The sequence below is a fragment of the Triticum urartu genome, chromosome 3A (assembly GCF_056163025.1).
Source record: "Triticum urartu cultivar PI428250 chromosome 3A, HENAU_Tu73, whole genome shotgun sequence".
Lineage (NCBI taxonomy): Eukaryota > Viridiplantae > Streptophyta > Magnoliopsida > Poales > Poaceae > Triticum > Triticum urartu.
The window spans coordinates 8,576,782-8,596,261 of NC_141875.1; the positions used below are offsets into that span (position 1 = coordinate 8,576,782).

General features: G+C 44.5%; 1 protein-coding gene and 1 pseudogene across 2 annotated transcripts; one reads left to right on the forward strand and one right to left on the reverse strand.

The window, feature by feature from the left end:
- Positions 1-5,119: 5,119 nt before the first annotated feature.
- On the reverse strand, positions 5,120-9,961 carry LOC125542264 (wax ester synthase/diacylglycerol acyltransferase 11-like). Of its 2 annotated transcripts, XM_048705226.2 has the most exons (7): positions 9,707-9,961; positions 8,788-9,399; positions 8,612-8,678; positions 8,452-8,525; positions 8,124-8,315; positions 7,838-7,975; positions 5,120-5,424 (listed from the first exon to the last, which is right to left on the reverse strand). In XM_048705226.2, the coding sequence occupies exons 1-7, from the start codon at positions 9,953-9,955 to the stop codon at positions 5,251-5,253; spliced, it is 1,506 nt and encodes a 501-aa protein (XP_048561183.2). In that variant the 5' UTR covers positions 9,956-9,961; the 3' UTR covers positions 5,120-5,250. The 2 variants fall into 2 exon arrangements, with proteins under 2 accessions (XP_048561183.2, XP_048561184.2); XM_048705227.2 differs by lacking the exon at positions 7,838-7,975.
- Positions 9,962-14,210: 4,249 nt separating this feature from the next.
- On the forward strand, positions 14,211-16,874 carry LOC147977706 (uncharacterized; annotated as a pseudogene).
- Positions 16,875-19,480: the final 2,606 nt, after the last annotated feature.

Here is a 19,480-nt window from a genome sequence, read left to right on the forward strand (position 1 = left end):
CATGGATATTTGTAAAGTACATACGGACCTGAATGTAGCAGATCCGTTGACTAAACCTCTCCCTAGAGCAAAACATGATCAACACCAGAATTCCATGGGTGTTCGATTCATCACAATGTAACTAGATTATTGACTCTAGTGCAAGTGGGAGACTGTTGGAAATATGCCCTAGAGGCAATAATAAAAGCATTATTATTATATTTCCTTGTTCATGATAATTGTCTTTTATTCATGCTATAATTGTGTTATCCGGAAATCGTAATACATGTGTGAATAATAGACACCAACATGTCCCTAGTAAGCCTCTAGTTGACTAGCTCGTTGATCAACAGATATTCATGGTTTCCTGACTATGGACATTGGATGTCATTGATAACGAGATCACATCATTAGGAGAATGATGTGATGGACAAGACCCAATCCTAAACATAGCACAAGATCGTGTAGTTCATTTGCTAGAGTTTTCCAATGTCAAGTATCTTTTCCTTAGACCATGAGATCGTGTAACTCCCGGATACCGTAGGAGTGCTTTGGGTATACCAAACGTCACAACGTAACTGGGTGACCATAAAGGTATACTACGGGTATCTCCGAAAGTGTCTGTTGGGTTGACACGGATCAAGACTGGGATTTGTCACTCCGTATGACGGAGAGGTATCACTGGGCCCACTCGGTAATGCATCATCATTATGAGCTCAAAGTAACCAAGTGTCTGGTCACGGGATCATGCATTACGGTACGAGTAAAGTGACTTGCCGGTGACGAGATTGAACGAGGTATTGGGATACCGACGATCGAATCTCGGGCAAGTAACATACCGATTGACAAAGGGAATTGTATACGGGGTTGCTTGCATCCTCGACATCGTGGTTCATCCCATGAGATCATCGAGGAGCATGTGGGAGACAACATGGGTATCCAGATCCCGCTGTTGGTTATTGACCGGAGAGCAATCTCGGTCATGTCTACATGTCTCCCGAACCCGTAGGGTCTGCACACTTAAGGTTCGGTGACACTAGGGTTGTAAAGATATGAATATGCAATAATCCGAAAGTTGTTCGGAGTCCCGGATGAGATCCCGGACGTCACGAGGAGTTCCGGAATGGTCCGGAGGTAAAGAATTATATATAAGAAGTGCAGTTTCGGCCATCGGGAAAGTTTCGGGGGTCACCGGTATTGTACCGGGACCACCGGATGGGTCCCAGGGGTCCACCGGGTGGGGCCACCCATCCCGGAGGACCCCATGGGCTGAAGTGGGAGGGGGAACCAGCCCTTAGTGGTCTGGTGCGCCCCCCTAGGCCCACCCCCTGCGCCTAGGGTTGGAACCCTAGGGTGGGGGGCGCCCCACTTGCCTTGGGGGGCACTCCACCCCCCTTGGCCGCCCCCCCTCCCCTTGGAGATTGGATCTCCCAAGGGCCGGCGCCCGCCCCAAGGGGCCTATATAAAGGGGGGGAGGGAGGGGGCAGCCGCACCCTTGCATCTTGGCGCCTCCCTCTCCCCTGCTACACCTCTCCCTCTCGCGCAGACGCTCGGCGAAGCCCTGCTGCGGTGACAACTGCATCCACCACCACACCGTCGTGCTGCTGGATCTTCATCAACCTCTCCTTCCCCCTTGCTGGATCAAGAAGAAGGAGACGTCATCCGCTCCGTACGTGTGTTGAATGCAGAGGTGCCGTCCGTTCGGCGCTTGGTCATCGGTGATTTGAATCACGGCGAGTACGACTCCATCATCCACGTTCTAGTGAACGCTTCCGCTCGCGATCTACAAAGGTATGTAGATGCAATCTGAATACTCGTTGCTAGATGAACTCATAGATGGATCTTGGTGAAACCGTAGGAATTTTTTTTGTTTTCTGCAACGTTCCCCATCAAAACCCACCATATACCTTCCTCAAAACAGCCACCATACCTACCTATTATGGCATTTCCATAGCCATTCCGAGATATATTGCCATGCAACTTTTCACCGTTCCGTTTACTATGACACGCTTCATCATTGTCATATTGCTTTGCATGATCATGTAGTTGACATCATATTTGTGGCAAAGCCACCGTTCATAATTCTTTCATACATGTCACTCTTGATTCATTGCATATCCCGGTACACCGCCTGAGGCATTCACATAGTCATATTTTGTTCTAAGTATTGAGTTGTAATTCTTGAGTTGTAAGTAAAAAGAAGTGTGATGATCATCATTATTAGAGCATTGTCCCAGTGAGGAAAGGATGATGGAGATTATGATTCCCCCACAAGTCAGGATGAGACTCCGGACGAATAATAAAAAAAGGGGAAAAAGAGAAAAGAGGACAAAAAGAAAGAAAAAAAAGAAGGCCCAAAAAAAGAAAAAAAGGAAATGAGAGAAAAAGAGAGAAGGGACAATGTTACTATCCTTTTTCCACACTTGTGCTTCAATGTAGCACCATGATCTTCATGATAGAGTCTCTTATGTTGTCACTTTCACAAACTAGTGGGAATTTTGCATTATAGAACTTGGCTTGTATATTCCAATGATGGGCTTCCTCAAATTGCCCTAGGTCTTCGTGAGCAAGCAAGTTGGATGCACACCCACTTAGTTTCTTTTGTTGAGCTTTCATACACTTATAGCTTTAGTGCATCCGTTGCATGGAAATCCCTACTCACTCACATTGATATCTATTAATGGGCATGTCCATAGCCCGTTTGATACGCCTAGTTGATGTGATACTATCTTCTCCTTTTTTGTCTTCTCCACAAACACCATTCTATTCCACCATAGTGATATATCCATGGCTCACGCTCATATATTGCGTGAAGATTGAAAAAGTTTGAGAACATCAAAAGTATGAAACAATTGCTTGGCTTGTCATCGGGGTTGTGCATGATTTAATATTTTGTGTGATGAAGATAGAGCATAGCCAGACTATATGATTTTGTAGGGATAACTTTCTTTAGCCATGCTATTTTGAGAAGACATGATTGCTTAGTTAGTATGCTTGAAGTATTATTATTTCTATGTCAATTTTAAACCTTTATCTTGAATCTTTCGAATCTGAACATTCATGCCACAATAAAGAAAAAATACATTGAGAAATATGTTAGGAAGCATTCAACATGAAAAATTCTGTTTCTATCATTTACCTACACGAGGACGAACAGGAATTAAGCTTGGGGATGCTTGATACGTCTCCAATGTATCTATAATTTTTTATTGTTCCATGCTATTATATTATCTATTTTGGATGTTAATGGGCTTATTTTTACACTTTTATATTATTTTTGGGACTAACCTATTAACCGAGGCCCAGCCCAAATTGATGTTTTTTTGCCTATTTTAGTGTTTCGCCAAAAAGGAATATCAAATGGAGTCCAAACGGAATGAAACCTTCGGGAGCGTTATTTTTGGAACAAACGTGATCCAGGAGACTTGGAGTGGACGTCAAGAAACAATCGAGGAGGCCCCAAGGCAGTGGGCGCGCCCACCCCCTTGGGTGCACCCTCCACCCTCGTGGGCCCCTCGTTGCTCCACCGACCTACCTCTTCCTCCTATATATATCCATATACCCCGCAAACATCCAGGAGCACCACGAAACCCTATTTCCACCGCCGCAACCTTCTGTACCCAAGAGATCCCATCTTGGGGCCTTTTCTGGAGCTCCGCCGGAGAGGGCATTGATCACGGAGGGCATCTACATCAACTCCATGGCCCTTCCGATGATGTGTGAGTAGTTTATTTCAGACCTTCGGGTCCATAGCTAGTAGCTAGAAGGCTTCTTCTTTATCTTTGGATCTTAATACAAAGTTGTCCTCGATTCTCTTAGAGATTTATTCGATGTAACTCTTCTTTTTGCGGTGTGTTTGTCGAGATCCGCTGAATTGTGGGTTTATGATCCAGATTATCTATGAACAATATTTGAATCTTCTCTGAATTCTTTTATGTATGATTGGTTTATCTTTGCAAGTCTCTTTGAATTATCAGTTTGGTTTGGCCTACTAGATTGATCTTTCTTGTAATGGGAGAAGTGCTTAGCTTTGGGTTCAATCTTGCGGTGATCGATCCCAGTGACAGAAAGGAAAACGACACATATTGTATTGTTTCCATTGAGGATAAAAAGATGGGGTTTATATCATATTGCATGAGTTTATCCCTCTACATCATGTCATCCTGCTTAAGGCGTTACTCTGTTCTTATGAACTTAATACTCTAGATGCATGCTGGATAGCGGTCGATGTGTAGAGTAATAGTAGTAGATGCAGGCAGGAGTCGGTCTACTTGTCACGGACGTGATGCCTATATACATGATCATACCTAGATATTCTCATAATTATTCGCTTTTCTATCAATTGCTCGACAGTAATTTGTTCACCCACCGTAATACTTATGCTATCTTGAGAGAAGCGACTAGTGAAACCTATGGCCCCCGGGTCTATTCTCCATCATATAAGTTTCCAATCTATTTTATTTTGCAATCTTTACTTTCAATCTATATCATAAAAATACCAAAAATACTTATCTTATTATTATCATCTCTATCAGATCTCACTCTTGCAAGTGGCCATGAAGGGATTGACAACCCCTTTATCGCATTGGTTGCGAGGTTCTTATTTGTGTGTGTAGTTACGAGGTGACTCGCACGTGGTCTCCTACTGGATTAATACCTTAGTTCTTAAAAACTGAGGGAAATACTTACGCTGCTTTACTGCACCACCCTTTCCTCTTCAAGGGAAAACCAACGCAGTGGTCAAGTGGTAGCAATAATAAATGCCGAGGTGTTGACGATGAATCAAATAGATCTCAATCTACCTCTAGCCCTTCCTTATAAATGGGGCGGGAGCTAGAGTTTACATGTTTCCCTACTGACCTCGCTTCAAAGTTGGTCTAGGGGTTCCTTGCTTGTGCGCCAAGATGATGACCGTTCAGAAGTCAGGCCTCTAACTGAGCGAAGGGCCTAGCCTGTCGGCAAGCATCTTGGCCCCTAAGGTCAACCCATTCAAGGGCCTCCTGACCGATGGGCCTGCCCCGGTATAATATATCTTCAAGTACACACTAAGAGATAATCCAGTTTTTAACATCTAAGCATGACAAGCCAAATGTTGTAACGAATTGAACGCAAATCTATAGTGATCGACATAAACAACACATTAAAGTACAAACACAAATGCACATATAATCAATATTACAGACATATTACATGTGAATAGAGATGCATTTCTTTTATTAATCACATATATATGTGACCTTGACATGGTATACCTATCCAATTATTTCTTATTCAGTCATTCTGGATCGATGTTGTTAATGTCTTGAGGCTAGCCGCATCCCTCACAAGCTTGACGGACTCAGCAAAATCATTTAAAAGTTGATGACAATCTGGAAATTGTTCGTCGTCAACTGTTAGAATGACCTTGATATTGCTGCCATAATTTAGGTAGTGCATGGTCAGAGCCTGCACAAGAAATTCAGACAATTAAATACGTAATGCGTTAGATTTACTAATTTAGAGAGTCAAATCTAAAATTATTTAACACTACCACTTATTCTTTTATATAGTACAGAGCCATTCATACTTTTGCATGAAAAATTCAAGATGCTCATTTCATAACAAGATGCATCTCTCTCTCTCTCTCTCTCTCTCTCTCTCTCTCTCTACATAATTAGGTAAACCAAAAATCAAAGACCCACCCTTACACGTACATTTGCTTTTTTTCTGGTTATTAAACTCGAGGTAAGGTTTACTTCTATTTTATGAGAAGCTTTGCCTCTGCACTAAAGAAGATAGACTGACTACATAGCTTGCATATTATTTCCTAATGCATAGATGACAATGGCTACTCCACCTTATTCTCGCTTGATTCTCTAAACCTCTAGCCATTACATTACCAACACATTTGACTCACCACCTCCACCTTCTTGACATTTTCATTTAATGATTTTGCATCAAAAAATGCGCGGAGCCGTTTCTCATGATTACTGGAGGCTTGGAGGTTCGCTAGTATGTTATTTCTTTTCTGTTATGCTCTGTGACTTCTATGATGTTTGATTTACACCTGAAGTATGAAATTGTTATTTATGACTTGGAGATTTATTTACCAAGGAAAATTACCGTTGTTTATTATAGCTTTGCAATATTTGTTTTATCAATGTATGGAATAATCTTTTCCTCCAATGCTGTCACTGGGCCCATTCATTTGAGTTCTCCCCGGGGCCTCCGAAACTCCAGGACCGGCGCTGCCAAAAATACCCTGGTTTTGCAGGTTTTACAAGGTGATCAAACTTGGCTCATAACAGACTAACCTTGGATGCTACCTATGAGCTTGTATCTCCTAGATCTTTGTTGCGGGTTGTTACCATATCTGCAGAGCCGAACTCCAGGCTTTACTTGATGGATCAACATTCACCACATAGGGCACGTATGTCACCCTCTCTTCCCAGCTAATAAAACCCATGTTGGACATCATCTGGGATTCACATGTGCCAACCAAAGTGTATTTGCCCAGCTAAAACTGAAAGAAGATCTGCACTGCAAAACCTTGCAGGATAACCCTGTAAGTCCATATTTCTCCAATGCCACTGAAGAAAGACAGACAATACACGTTCTTCAAAAGTTTCATTGGTCAGAGAGTGTAGCGTGCAATCGGTATCCGCCCCATCTTCAAATAGTTCAATGATATTTTTTTCTTTATCCAGCTCCTCGTCCTCTGAACGATCTAGGATGCTCGAACCTCAGAAGGGCTTTGCAACATAAAGCTTAACGTAGCTACCAGATGGATTGGTCACAAAGGCTTTAAATCCTGGGACATAACGTTCACATGGGTCTGTCTCATGATTACCTCTCATCACGGACAATGTGACTTTGTAAAATTCTATTTTGAAATACCAATTATGTGGGAAGCATGCCCCTCCCCTGATGATAGTTCTAAGAAAACATAGAATGTATGCACAGAGTTGGGGCTTACTATTCTTTCTTAGTGAAGGTTCAGTAGTTGATCCCTTTGACAATCCCACCGGTTTACATCCTCACTAGCTAGGATTGTAAAAACAAGTATGGGTTCCAGATTCTGGGAGTAGCTAGGGGGCCGATCTGATTCTAAAGATTCTGGGACAATGGTCCAAAAGAACTAGGCCTTAAAACCCCTACCATAAACACACTTGTGTGCACTCACTGTATGCATGCTATATACACTGGGGAGGCATTGAGAGTTTGACGGCCATAAAAATTCTCCAGAAAACACAACCAATTAATTTTGGTAACAACACTGACTTGTCTCCGGAAAACGAAAGCAACAGTAGACACAAAACAACAAAAAGTCAAAATGTAGAACTTCTTTTAAACAAACGAAAACATTCTTTTCATACCACATTTTTTTAAAGGACATGCACCTATAGTTGTGTAGTATGAGGGTATGGATTTCCATCAATATATCCTTCCATACGTGGTGTACACAAAAAAGACAAATACAAGAATCAATATGGGTGTACATTTTCTTTCAGTTTAGCCACATTTTATTCTTTTGTGTGTCCTATAAATTAAAGCATTATTTGATGAAATTTTATGGATAAATAGATAACATTTGTATGTATACATACAAAAATTAACTTATAAATCTATTTTTTGATTTATTTTTGAATATCGAGCACTATGGTGCTCGGAGCCAAACTGCCTCACTCCAAAACACAATGACTTTTTCCAAAATAAAAATATACCGTGTGGATGATTTATTGGAAAGAAGTATATTGGTTTAAAAGCTACTAAATGGGAGCGATACATCTTTATACCAAGGATTATCTAGTGGCTTAGGATGAATTTTTTTCGAAACCACATGATATTTGTCTTGGATGTAAGAACGTAGGTGACTTACTTGTGGTAAACCATAGACGCTAATTGCCATGAAAGCAATCGGGTGCCCACATAAAGTTATATGTTCAGCTGGCCCTACGACATTTGATAAGACTGCGGTTGTACGTGTGACAAAGCAGCGGAAGATGAAAGCTCCTGTCTGCTTTCATTGACAAGTTACAACATAATTAGAAGGGTACCCTAATTACAAACATGGATAAATAGATACAATGCTCTTCTTTAGCGTTTGTGCAATGCAATCCTTGAAAGGACATATAAAGTACAAAAAGAGCAGAAAATGTACATACCTTTGGACCAAAGTATTTCACCAAAAAATCAACAGTCATTTGTGCGAACATCACTTCTAAAGAGCTCTTTTTCCTATGCATAGACCTTTTTGCCGTGCGAACATACTCAAGGGGATCATTGTGCAAGGCTATATAAAATGGACAGATGATGTTGCTAATTCGATTCCCGGTCTCTACCTTGGTAACATATGTCTGTTCATAGTAGAAAAGAAAAAATTTAATTAATTTATATTTCCACAAAACTGTGATGAAGGGCACGTTATAATGTTTGTGTGGCATTTAATTGATATTTCTTTCATATTTGTTCAGAGAAAAAGAAAGTTCTTACTTGTCGGCTGGAGACTGGCCTTGTGTTCACAGGGAGGATTGATCGCAAGCAGATTCTCTTGGTGTTGATGTTACCTAATATTGAAGACAAGAAAGCAATATGCCTAAATTACATGTCTACAGAGTACACATTTGTAGTCATTGTCAGACATCTCACTTACAGGATTTCCTAAAATAGTACCGTGAAAGAGCTGCTGAAGTCACACCAACTAGCACGTCATTCATAGTCTGCAAAAACGAAAAAGAGAAAGACATAAGTGACCATTGAATCAAATCAAGAAGTCTGTTTTCGGCAGTATTGAGTTAATCATTAGAAAGTTTAAATGGTTTTAGTTACGCAGTTCAGGACAGTCTTGATGAGCTTGACGTCGTCGAGCCTGAGGCTCTGGTGCACCAAACGCTTGCGGCGGCGAGACTGGCCGCCGTCTGGCACAAGCGTGAACATCGTGCCTGGATCTCTCAAGAACAATACGGTCGCAGCAAGCAACACGATGTCCACCAGCGTGTGCCATGCTAGCACAACGTACGACCAAAGCCACGCAAGGTAATCGCTTGACCAAAGCCGCGGAGGCTGTGGACACCGCTGGTAGATGGCGCCAGTGCGTTTGGGCGGCGGCGGCATGGCCGGCAGCCTCGCCGGGTCGGCCGTGCTGCGCGACGACGCCATGAGGAGAGTCATGATCGACATGCCATCGCCGATGGAGTGGTGCAGGCGGAGCACCGTCGTGGAGGCTGCCTCCGAAGTCCGGAAGTCAAGAAAGTGGAACTCCCAGAGAGGACGGCGCCTGTCCATCGGGAGCAGGGATAGAGACGCCACGTAGTCCTCCACGGCCTTTTCTGGGTCAGAGTCCACGGCGGCAAGATCTAGCCTCGGGACGATGATGTGGTCGTCCACATTTACCACCGTTTGCACCCAGCGTGGCTTTCCATCCTTCGACCCATCCATCACCTGGACATCCACGTGTTAATAAAGTATTGGACGTTTGAGGTCGAGGCCAGAATGAGAAGAATAAAACATACAACAATATTAATGACATCACCGCATAGTATGTAATATTGTTGGTATATAATATGGATGTCTGAATTTTTATACAAGCCAACCCACTACTATTGGAGATGCCATTAGGTGTCAAGTCCAACTAAGTTGGTTTAAACAATTCAAAAATAAACAAAAAATTCCAGCCAAACTGGTACTCCGGCCTATATGATATTAGACACATATATAAAAATGAAACAAACGAAGTTGTTAAAATTACTTGAATGCTGCGGAAGCGTGGGAACCGGGTAAGCAGTTCTGTTTCGATGCCTGCGCAGAAGACGGGCAGGTTCACCGGCATGCTAAGCCCCATCACGACGATGATATAGACACCCATCTCCTCGAAAACTCTTCCGGTAGGGCTCATGGGGTCCTCTGCTGTGGAATTGTCAGCAGATTCCGTCTCTGCCGACACACGGACAGAGAGCGAACGGCTTGGCGGAGTGGCTACGTTCATTGTTGCTTCCATGATTTTCTAAATACTAGGTTGATAATTGCATTGGTTCCCGTCTACGGCGATATATATAGGGATGGATGGAGCGCGAGTTTCCTGAATGACTATACTTGGTTGTTAATTGCTGGTCATACCTTACCTGCAACCTGTATTACTGTACCAACTTTAAATTAATTCTTTCTAAGACAGCTTACCACATACTGTATGCCATGTACTCTGTACCTACTTAATGATGATTGATAAGTTTTCATCATGGGCGAAGCAGCACATTGACATGGAGTTGGCCTAGTCTCACAGGGATGTAAATATGGATTAGGCGAGCGAGTCTGGAATTTTGAAAGAATATATATATATATATATATATATATATATATATATATATAAGTAGCAACATATTCTGAAAAATGTTCTTTTCTACGCGTGGTTATGTCTCGTCTCTATTCAATTTCGTTCAAAAATATTTTAATATGTGAGGCACAAAAAGATTAATTAAAGATGTACTAACTCATAGTCTCATACATCCACATATGAATTCACTGCTACAAAATGTGCAATTATTGATGGCACATCAATAATTTTTGTTTAGAAAAGGAGGTCCAGACCGGCGTTTCTTTCGCAGAATGACGCCCGCCTCCAGCCCAAGCCCCGTGTGGATTTTCCAAGAAGGTTCCCAGCCGGTTACTCCCAAATCCTTTCTTTCTCTTCCCAATCCCCATCAGCGACCACAGCCTCTAGGTCCCTCCAATCGCAATGCCATCCACGACTGAATGCGAATCTTCACAGGTGGTTAGTGGTTACTACGACGGGGTTGATATCATGCTGTGTGGATGGCCGTCGTAACTGCGGCCTCGGACTGAGATCCATGTCCATGGCCGTCACATCTGCAGCCTGTGGTAGCAGCCTGGCACAATGATTCATGTTGATGGCCGTCGCATCGGTAGCCTGAGACAGTATGGGCGGCGGCCGCATCCCGGGGACGGTGAGGGAATGTGATGGGCGACCACCACACTCTGAATGAAGGCGCGACCACGACTTCCCGACGACGACGACGGCCGCGGCCACAACCCCAGTCGTTCAGTAGATGACCACATCAACGTAGCTATTGTTTAGATGAAGTGATGAACTCCTCTTGCCGATTGCAGCAGCACTTCATGTTGTTTGGATTGCAAAATTCAGAAAAAGAAACCCCAGCAGTTCATGTTGTCATTTCTCTGGCTTTGCTTTTTCAGAAACTTGGGAGAGAGAGCAACCGGGCAGAATATGCGCTGGCTGCCTAGGCTAGAACTCACAATATATCTTGTACTGAAAATGATAATGTACACGCATTTGCTAGATTGAATGAGAACTCTCGTGTTTGCTAAAGCTGACTTGTTCATTGCGTGATTCATACTGCAAATTTTGTTCACAAGTCCTGTATGCTGCCAACACACCTTTTACACCTGATAGATGCTACTTCTATTATTCAGCAGCTAACATCACAAATAGTATCACAGATCCTTGATGTCTGAAAAAATAGTATCACAGATCCTTACAAACATATCCATACATAAAGATAACATTACATTCAAATATTTGGGTGTGCCGAAGTCTTCTTCCTCCCGCATCCACCGGCGACACGCCATCAGCGTAGCTCGATGCCGCCTATGGGCCTCCAGCTCGACGGAGAAAACTTTCTGAAACTCGGGAGCGCTTGTAGTCCGATGGCTGTGCGATCTACTACAAAGTAAATCACTGACCCAGAGGAGAAAACACCGATAAGTACATATAGAAACTCCGAATACCACGAACACCGGCCAAATCCAGACAAATTCACCGGAAACCTAAACCAACCGGATCTTGAAAGACCCGCCGGAGACATGACTCAACACGCCCTTCTCTAGTGGTAAACACACCAACAGGACAGGGAAAGAGTGGGGAGAACATTAATCCTAGACGTGGAGAGCGCCGCTGTCCCGCTAAGCCAAGACAAACTCAAAGACTCCCTAAAGAAAATAAAACCCGAAAAAGAACCACCCATGCCATTGTAGGCCAGGACTGGACCAGAAGTTGACCTTGCCACTGTCGAGGTGTTGGTGCTACCGGCAGACCTCGTGTAGGAGGTCCCAAGCTTGCTGATCTGAGCTAGATGGAAACAGGAAAAGTAGGGACACAATGTTTTACCCAGGTTCGGGCCCTTTTTATGAGGGAAAACCCTAATGTCAGGTTCTTCGTGATCATAGCCGCGATGGCATCGTCATTCGCCTTCTCACTCATGATATGTCCTCTGCGAGCCGGTGCTGCTCGAGGAGACACATGTTTTTACCGCAACTCCCCTTGCAACATCCAGCACACAGAGAATGGCGGCTTAGGCGGCACGAACTGCTCCGACTAGTCCTCTACCATGGCGGCCTCGAAAAGCACCTGCGCCATGGTGAAGCCAGAAACTGGCGCGGACATGAGCTCATCGTTGTCCTCCGAGCTCACCTTCGACATGTTAGGAGGCAGTCCGACCTCTATGTGTCACCTAGGGGAACCTGTTGTAGAATATGTGTGGAAGGTGTCTTTTCCTTTGGATAAGCCATGGTTGGGATTTTGGGTCGGGCTCGCTGCAAAAATAATTGGAAATGCAGATTATGAAATGGGCCATTGGAACTATCAAAATGCCTCTGCAAATAACAAGATGGGGCACCTGGTCTGGTTTCCACGGGTGGAAGAATGGTTGAGACTAGCTGCCAGATCGTCAAGGACGGCGGAAACTATTTGGAGCGTAGGTCGCCAGATAGCCATCGTGTGCGTACGCCCTGGCTTCCCACTAGGTACATCGGCCCGGCGGAAGTGCTTTTGCGGTTCTCTTTCCTTGTTTCTTCTTTCGATTTTATCCTTCCTTTTTTTTCCTTTCTCTTTTAATTTTGGTCATTTCTTTTTAAAAAAATCAAGTCACTAGAAATTTTTGGGAACTCAATTTTTTTCATTGAATACAAAGTTTGTCCATTAAATTCAAAAAATGTTCATCAATTTTTAAAAACTATTCATCATATTCAAAAAAATTCATAGAATTCAAAAAGTACTCTTGAACTCAAAATTTGTTCATCAAATCCAAGAAATGCTCACTGAATTTAAATTTTGTTCATTAAATACAATGAATGTTCATCAAAATTCAACGTAGACATATACGGATTCATGTTGGATGGCAAAAGTGGTCCAGACGTATAGTGAAGGTTTGAGGATCCATTTTGGAGATGCCCTAATTAAGTGCGGTTCCTTTCATAGTTGCATTTGCTGTTGCCCAGGATTCATTCCTATATAGCGTAACTATACATATTGCGTGAAACCAAGCACGCGCACACACAGTCACCCACACTTACTGAATTGCGGTTTATTCAAAAGCTTGAAAAACCATTTCTCTGTCGGATGGTGAAAATCATGTGGGATCGGAAAATGATTACGCAATAAGCATGAAGTGCATTGGCTGACGATGTACATACACATAGATAAAACCATATACATACACCTTGGAAATCATCAGTGGGCCATATACATTCTTTGGCGTGGTGGCAACAAGAATGGGGGCCCAATACCTGGTCGGTCGGTTAGGGGCCCAACCAACGCCAATTATTAGGGCTGGAAAAAAAGCTCGAAGCTCGTGAGCTAAACGAGTAGCTCGTGACTCGGCTCGAATCGAATCGAACTCGAAGAATAACGAGTCGAGCCGTCCTTTAGGTTAAGATCATTTATAGATCAAGTTAAACGAGTAAATCTCACGAGTACTCGTGTAACTCGTTAGGCTCAGTACAAAAGATCGGCCACTCCTAATATAAAAAAGATCACCCACTCAGCACCATATGTCCCAGGCACACAACACAAGGCCTAGCCGTTGAAGGCCCAACCACCTAGGAGACTCATGCATTACAAGAAAATTACTATTGTTTAGTGATATATATGTTTAATATATACATAACAATTTTTATAATGTTTAAGGGTTTTATGTTCATATCTTTAACGAGCTTAACAAGTTAAACGAGCCAGCTCGCGAGTTATACGAGTCGAGCTAATCTTGGATTTGAGCTCGTTAATAATAACGAGTCGAGTCGAGCTAACTCGTTAACGAAACGAGCTCTAGCGAGTCGAGCCAAGCTGGCTCGACTCGGCTCGAATTCCAGCCCTACCAACTATGTACGATGGAGTGAAGCCAGAAATCCTGAAGCCAACCACTGCACTGCTGCTACCACTCCGCGTCGTCTTCCTCTGCCTCACTAAATAGCTAGGTCTTGCCGCTGCCGCCGCCGGCGAGATGAGCGCGGCCGAGGACGCCCGCCACCGTAGCACGTGCACGCGCCTCCATCCACATGCCAACGCGAGTGAGGCAGGCGAAGCAGTGGCCCGCCGCCGCAGCATGCGGCTCCATCCCCATCCCCAGATCCACGCCAGTCACGACGGCAAGGAGTGGCCCGCCACCGCAGCCCGCGCCTACATCCCCAGGTCTACGCGAGTGACGAGGGTGAAGGAGGGGGCATTTGATGATAACCCCCCCCCCCCCCAGTTCGTGTGCCTTTGATCATAAGCCCCCCTTTGTGTCACTGACATGTGGGACCGGACCCCACATGTCAGTGACACAAAGGGGGGCTTATGATCAAAGGCACACGAACTGGGGGGGTTATCATCAATTATACCGGTGAAGGAGTGGCTCGACGCCGCAGCACGCTCCTCCGTCCACAGATCCACGCGGGTGAGGAGGCATCCGGCCGTAGTCGTCGTCGCCGCCGCGGCAGCTCGCCGGCGGCGCTGTCCTCGCCGCTCGAAAATGACCATCTCCTGTGGGAGATCCTCCTCCGCATCCCGCCGCAGCCCTCCTCCCTTCCCCGTGCCTCCGCCGTCTGCAAGCGGTGGTGATGCGCCGTCACCGACCCCAGGTTCCACCGACGCTTCCGTCAACACCACCGGAAGCCGCCCCGTCAAGTGGATCTCCGGCGCAGCAAGCGCCTCCGTCCCTCAATCCATGCGAGTGACGAGGGCGACGGAGTGACCCGCTGCCGCAGCCCTCCTCTCTGCCCCGTGCCTCCGCCGGCCTCCCCGCTTGAGGTCGACGATCTCCTGTGGGAGATCCTCCTCCGTCTCCCACCGGAGCCCCCCTCCTCCCTACCACGCGCCTCCGCCGTCTCCAAGCAGTGGCGATGCACCGCCACGGACACCACGTTCCACCGCCGCCTGTTCTGTGCACACCACCGGAAGCCGCCCCTCCTCGGTTTCTTCAAGCAGAGAGTCGATGGTATCGTGTTCAAACCTGTCCTGGACCCTCCCGACTGTATCCCTCCTCGGCGCTTCGACGTAAGACGCCACGGCATTGATAGTGGCCGTGGCACGGGGGTGCCGCCACGGTCGCCTCCTCATCATGCCCTCGCGACGGGCAGAGCTTATTGTATTTGCTCCCATCACTGGTGAGAAGCTCTGCCTGACCATTCGGTCCAAGTTCAAGGGGGACTGCTCTGCGCTAGCTGCTGCTGACCATGCATGGACACGTGCATGGAAGCTGCCATTCAAGCCCATTCAAGGTGGTCTTGCTGTCTACGAGCACCTACCGTACTGGTCCACAGCCCGCCTTTGCATGTGTTTACTCCTCGGAGACTGGCACTGGCATATGGAGCGATCTCATCTCCACGCCCACTCCATATCAGCTTCATGGCACTTATATTCATGCGTCACTTATTGGTAATTCACTTTACTGGATGTGCAACGATTACATTTTTCAGTTTGATTTGGATGGTCAAAGCCTAGCTTTGATCAGAGCACCTCCCAGAATAAATTATGTCCACCACAGCTATGTCCAACGTGAGATCATCCAGGTCAGTGGTGGATGGCGTTGTTGGTCTCGCCATACTGTCTAACTATTACCATAACATTCAAATGTGGCAAAGGGAGGTCAATTGCCAGGGTGTTACCAAATGGGTGCCATGGAAGACCATTGATATGCATGACATTCATGGGATCCCTCATGGGAATGAAGGAGAGATGCCAAAGTTGTTATTCAGACTGAGATATGCTGAGGATACTGGTGATATATTTATATATGCGGGCTGGAGTGTCTATGTGGTTCAACTCAAGTCGATGAAATCATGGAAACTTTGTGAAACCCAATATGTTACTCGTCATCATCCTTTCAAGAGTTTCTATATGCCAGGTGATTGTCTTCGTTATTCCTCATATTGTATGAGTAACCTAGTCTTGTTATGTTTTGTATTTGAATGCTCAAATACCTTCACTAGATAATGAACTTGTAGCCATATTGTTTCATTAATATATCCATAATTTTTGTTATCATTAAATATAGTTGTCTTCATCCTTGGGTGATAACAAATCAAATGAAATGAGTAATAATGTGATTTCAAATGTCAAATGGTTAACTCATTCAGCATGTTTCGAACCTCAGCTAGCTATATTCTTCTGCCTAGTAATTGTAATGTTGCTATTTTTATGAACTCCGTAAAAGAACTTCTGTTGAAACTGTAACTTCTTGAATAATAATTTCCCTTGTCAGTTGTTCAAGACTGTCCTGCAAGTGACTAGTACTTGTAACACGGTCTTTTTCCACGTTTGTTATCTCTAGTCAAGCTTCTTAAATACCCAGATCACTTTTGTTGGTAGTGTTTAGTTATGGCATCTTTTTATTTTATTTTCTTCTTCGCATGAGGGATGAGTTATTATAGATCCTTTCCTGATTTCATGTTATAACCTAGATTCTTCATTATGAGGTAGCTATTTATACATTATGGTGCTTTAGAAAATATTCGTTGCAAAAAGTATGTAGTTTTCTTTATCTATTGCCAAAAGTGAGTTGTTTTCCCTACATTTTATCGGTTCATCTATGTAATAGACTCACTGTTATTTTCTCATACTTGTGCTTATAAATGCAGCCATTGCTTGTGGATGTGATGAAGCTGAAATGTTGCAAGAGACATAGGATGACTGTTGGGTTCGGTGTGCTAATGTACCAAAGTGATTCAACAGGTAAGGTCTTGTGAATATAGTTTGTGAGATATGAATTATTTGATTTTCTCTTTGAAAAATATCTGGCAGCCAATGTGAGTAACATGCACCCTCAAACTACTAGCCAGTTGGCTATTGAGATTCACACATCTAATAACACAGAAAAACTAATACAATGGGGATGATGCCAAATAAATAATGACTCCTTTCAGCTGTTTCATGACCTATAAGCTGAAAGCAATATATTAGTAGCCATTTTATTATTTCAAACATCAGCCACATCATTCAACTCCACCACCCAACTAATTCGTGCGAAACTGGCTGAAGGATTTTTTTGCTGTCATCAGTATTCATAAGAGATATAGCTCATCTTTTTTTAGAGGCGGTATCATATAACTACCCAGTTGGACAGAGAACCAGCTACACCCCTTCTAACCCCAACCCCGGCAGATAGTAACCTAGTTCCAGTTGACACAACACCGTCTCCACCACAGAGCACCCAAACACGAGCAGTTAGTAAGGAAACTGCAGTGCCCAAAGCACGAGGACCACCACTCCGAATCCCAACTCAACGCTTAAAGGAGAAGAAGATTTGTTCTCAGGTCAGGTTCTGTAGCTATGGTTCATACTCCTTTTCTCTTGCATGATTGTATTTACTCATACCAACTATTTTCAAATTTGAAGGATGGAATTGAAACTCCAATGGCGCAACAGGTATGTTTTAAACCTGTTTCTTTAACTGGTTTGCTGTTGTAACCTGCTCTATGTTGATTTCAGTTTTAATTGAATAAACAGTTATGTTCTCATGTCATGCACATTACAAGTGTTGTTATTGCTCTATAGTTACCCACACTTATATTCTGTCTATTCTGCATTGTCTTGAACGAATATTATTTGAACTGTTTCTTTATCTTGATTTGGCACCAAAAACTAGAATGGTATAGACCATAAAGTGACCATGGTACATAGATATGTGTTTGTTTCATGCTGTTATCCTGTCCACTTTACTACTGAACTCATTTACCAAAATGAGTTTCATATACAACATGGTAAACATGTGATGTGTCTGCTTGTTTCTCTTTTAGAATGCGGACAAAATATTGGAGAACAGTACCGCGTTATCCAATGGTAAAGGAAGTAATGCAGATAAGGTTCAAGATAGTAAGACATCCCTGTTGGTCTCCAAGAAAGCTGATAAAAACTATCTTGACGACAGTGAGGGAACCCAAAAGTCCTGTATTGATGTAGTGTTCGAGTTATTCGCCACTACTGCTGGCACAAACTCTTCGAACTCGCTGCCTGAATCAGTTCGTCTTCTTGAGTCTCAACTTCAAGTTGAAAGACATCGATCAGATGTGCTACGACAGGAAGCTGAAAGACTGTGGAAGTCCCTGCAGAATTCAGATCCATATTTTCTGGTGCAACAGCAAGCGCTGGAGGATTTAAGCGCCAAACAAGAGAAAGTTAATAAGCTTGCTAAGCATCTTGCCAGCATTATGGGTACCCAGGATATTGTTTCTTGAGATCTTCTGAAGTGGTTTCATTTCTGGATTTGTTTTGCTGCGGCGTTTATTTGCGTTGGTCGCCAACTTTGACAACCAGTGTATATGATATGCTGCTTTGTTCCCTATATTTGCACTGGTGGCGAACTTTGATGCCTAGTGGATGTAATATGTGTAATAGCCGTGATAGCCTAGCGTTAGTTGCTTGCTTATTTATTTCCTTGTTGTCTTGTTTATTTGTTTGCTTGTAGTCATTGCAGTTCTTTTTCTGCGGTTAGCTAGTGGCTGCAATAATCTATTTTTTAAAACTAGGCTACAATAACCATGGGCTAATATTTACTGTAGTGACACTGGGCCTCCTACTGGCCGTAGAAACTGTTGGGGAACGTAGCAGAAATTCAAATTTTTCCTACGTGTCACCAAGATCTATCTATGGAGAGACCAGCAACGAGGGGAAGGAGAGTGCATCTACATACCCTTGTAGATCGCTTAGCGGAAGCGTTCAAGTGAACGGGGTTGATGGAGTCGTACTCGTCGTGATCCAAATCACCGATGACCAAGTGCCGAACGCACGGCACCTCCGCGTTCAACACACGTACAGCCCGGTGACGTCTCCCACGCCTTGATCCAGCAAGGAGAGAGGGAGAGGTTGAGGAAGACTCCATCCAGCAGCAGCACAACGGCGTGGTGGTGGTGGAGGAGCGTGGCAATCCTGTAGGGCTTCGCCAAGCACCACGGGAGAGGAGAAGAACTTGGGAGAGAGGGAGGGGCTGCACCAAAGGCAAAAGGTGTGTCTTGAGAGGCCCTCCTTCCCCACTATATATAGGGAGCCCAAGGGGGGGGGGCGCCGGCCCTAGGAGATCCAATCTCCTAGGGGGTGGCGGCCAAGGGAGGTTTCCCTCCCCCCCAAGGCACCTAGGAGGTGCCTTACCCCCTTGGGACTCTTCCTTGGGGTTCCCCCACACCCTAGGCGCACGGGCCCTAGGGGGAAGTGGCGCCCCAGCCCACTTTGGGCTGGATCCCTTCCCACTTCAACCCATGGGACCCTCCGGGATAGGTGGCCCCACCCGGTGGGCCC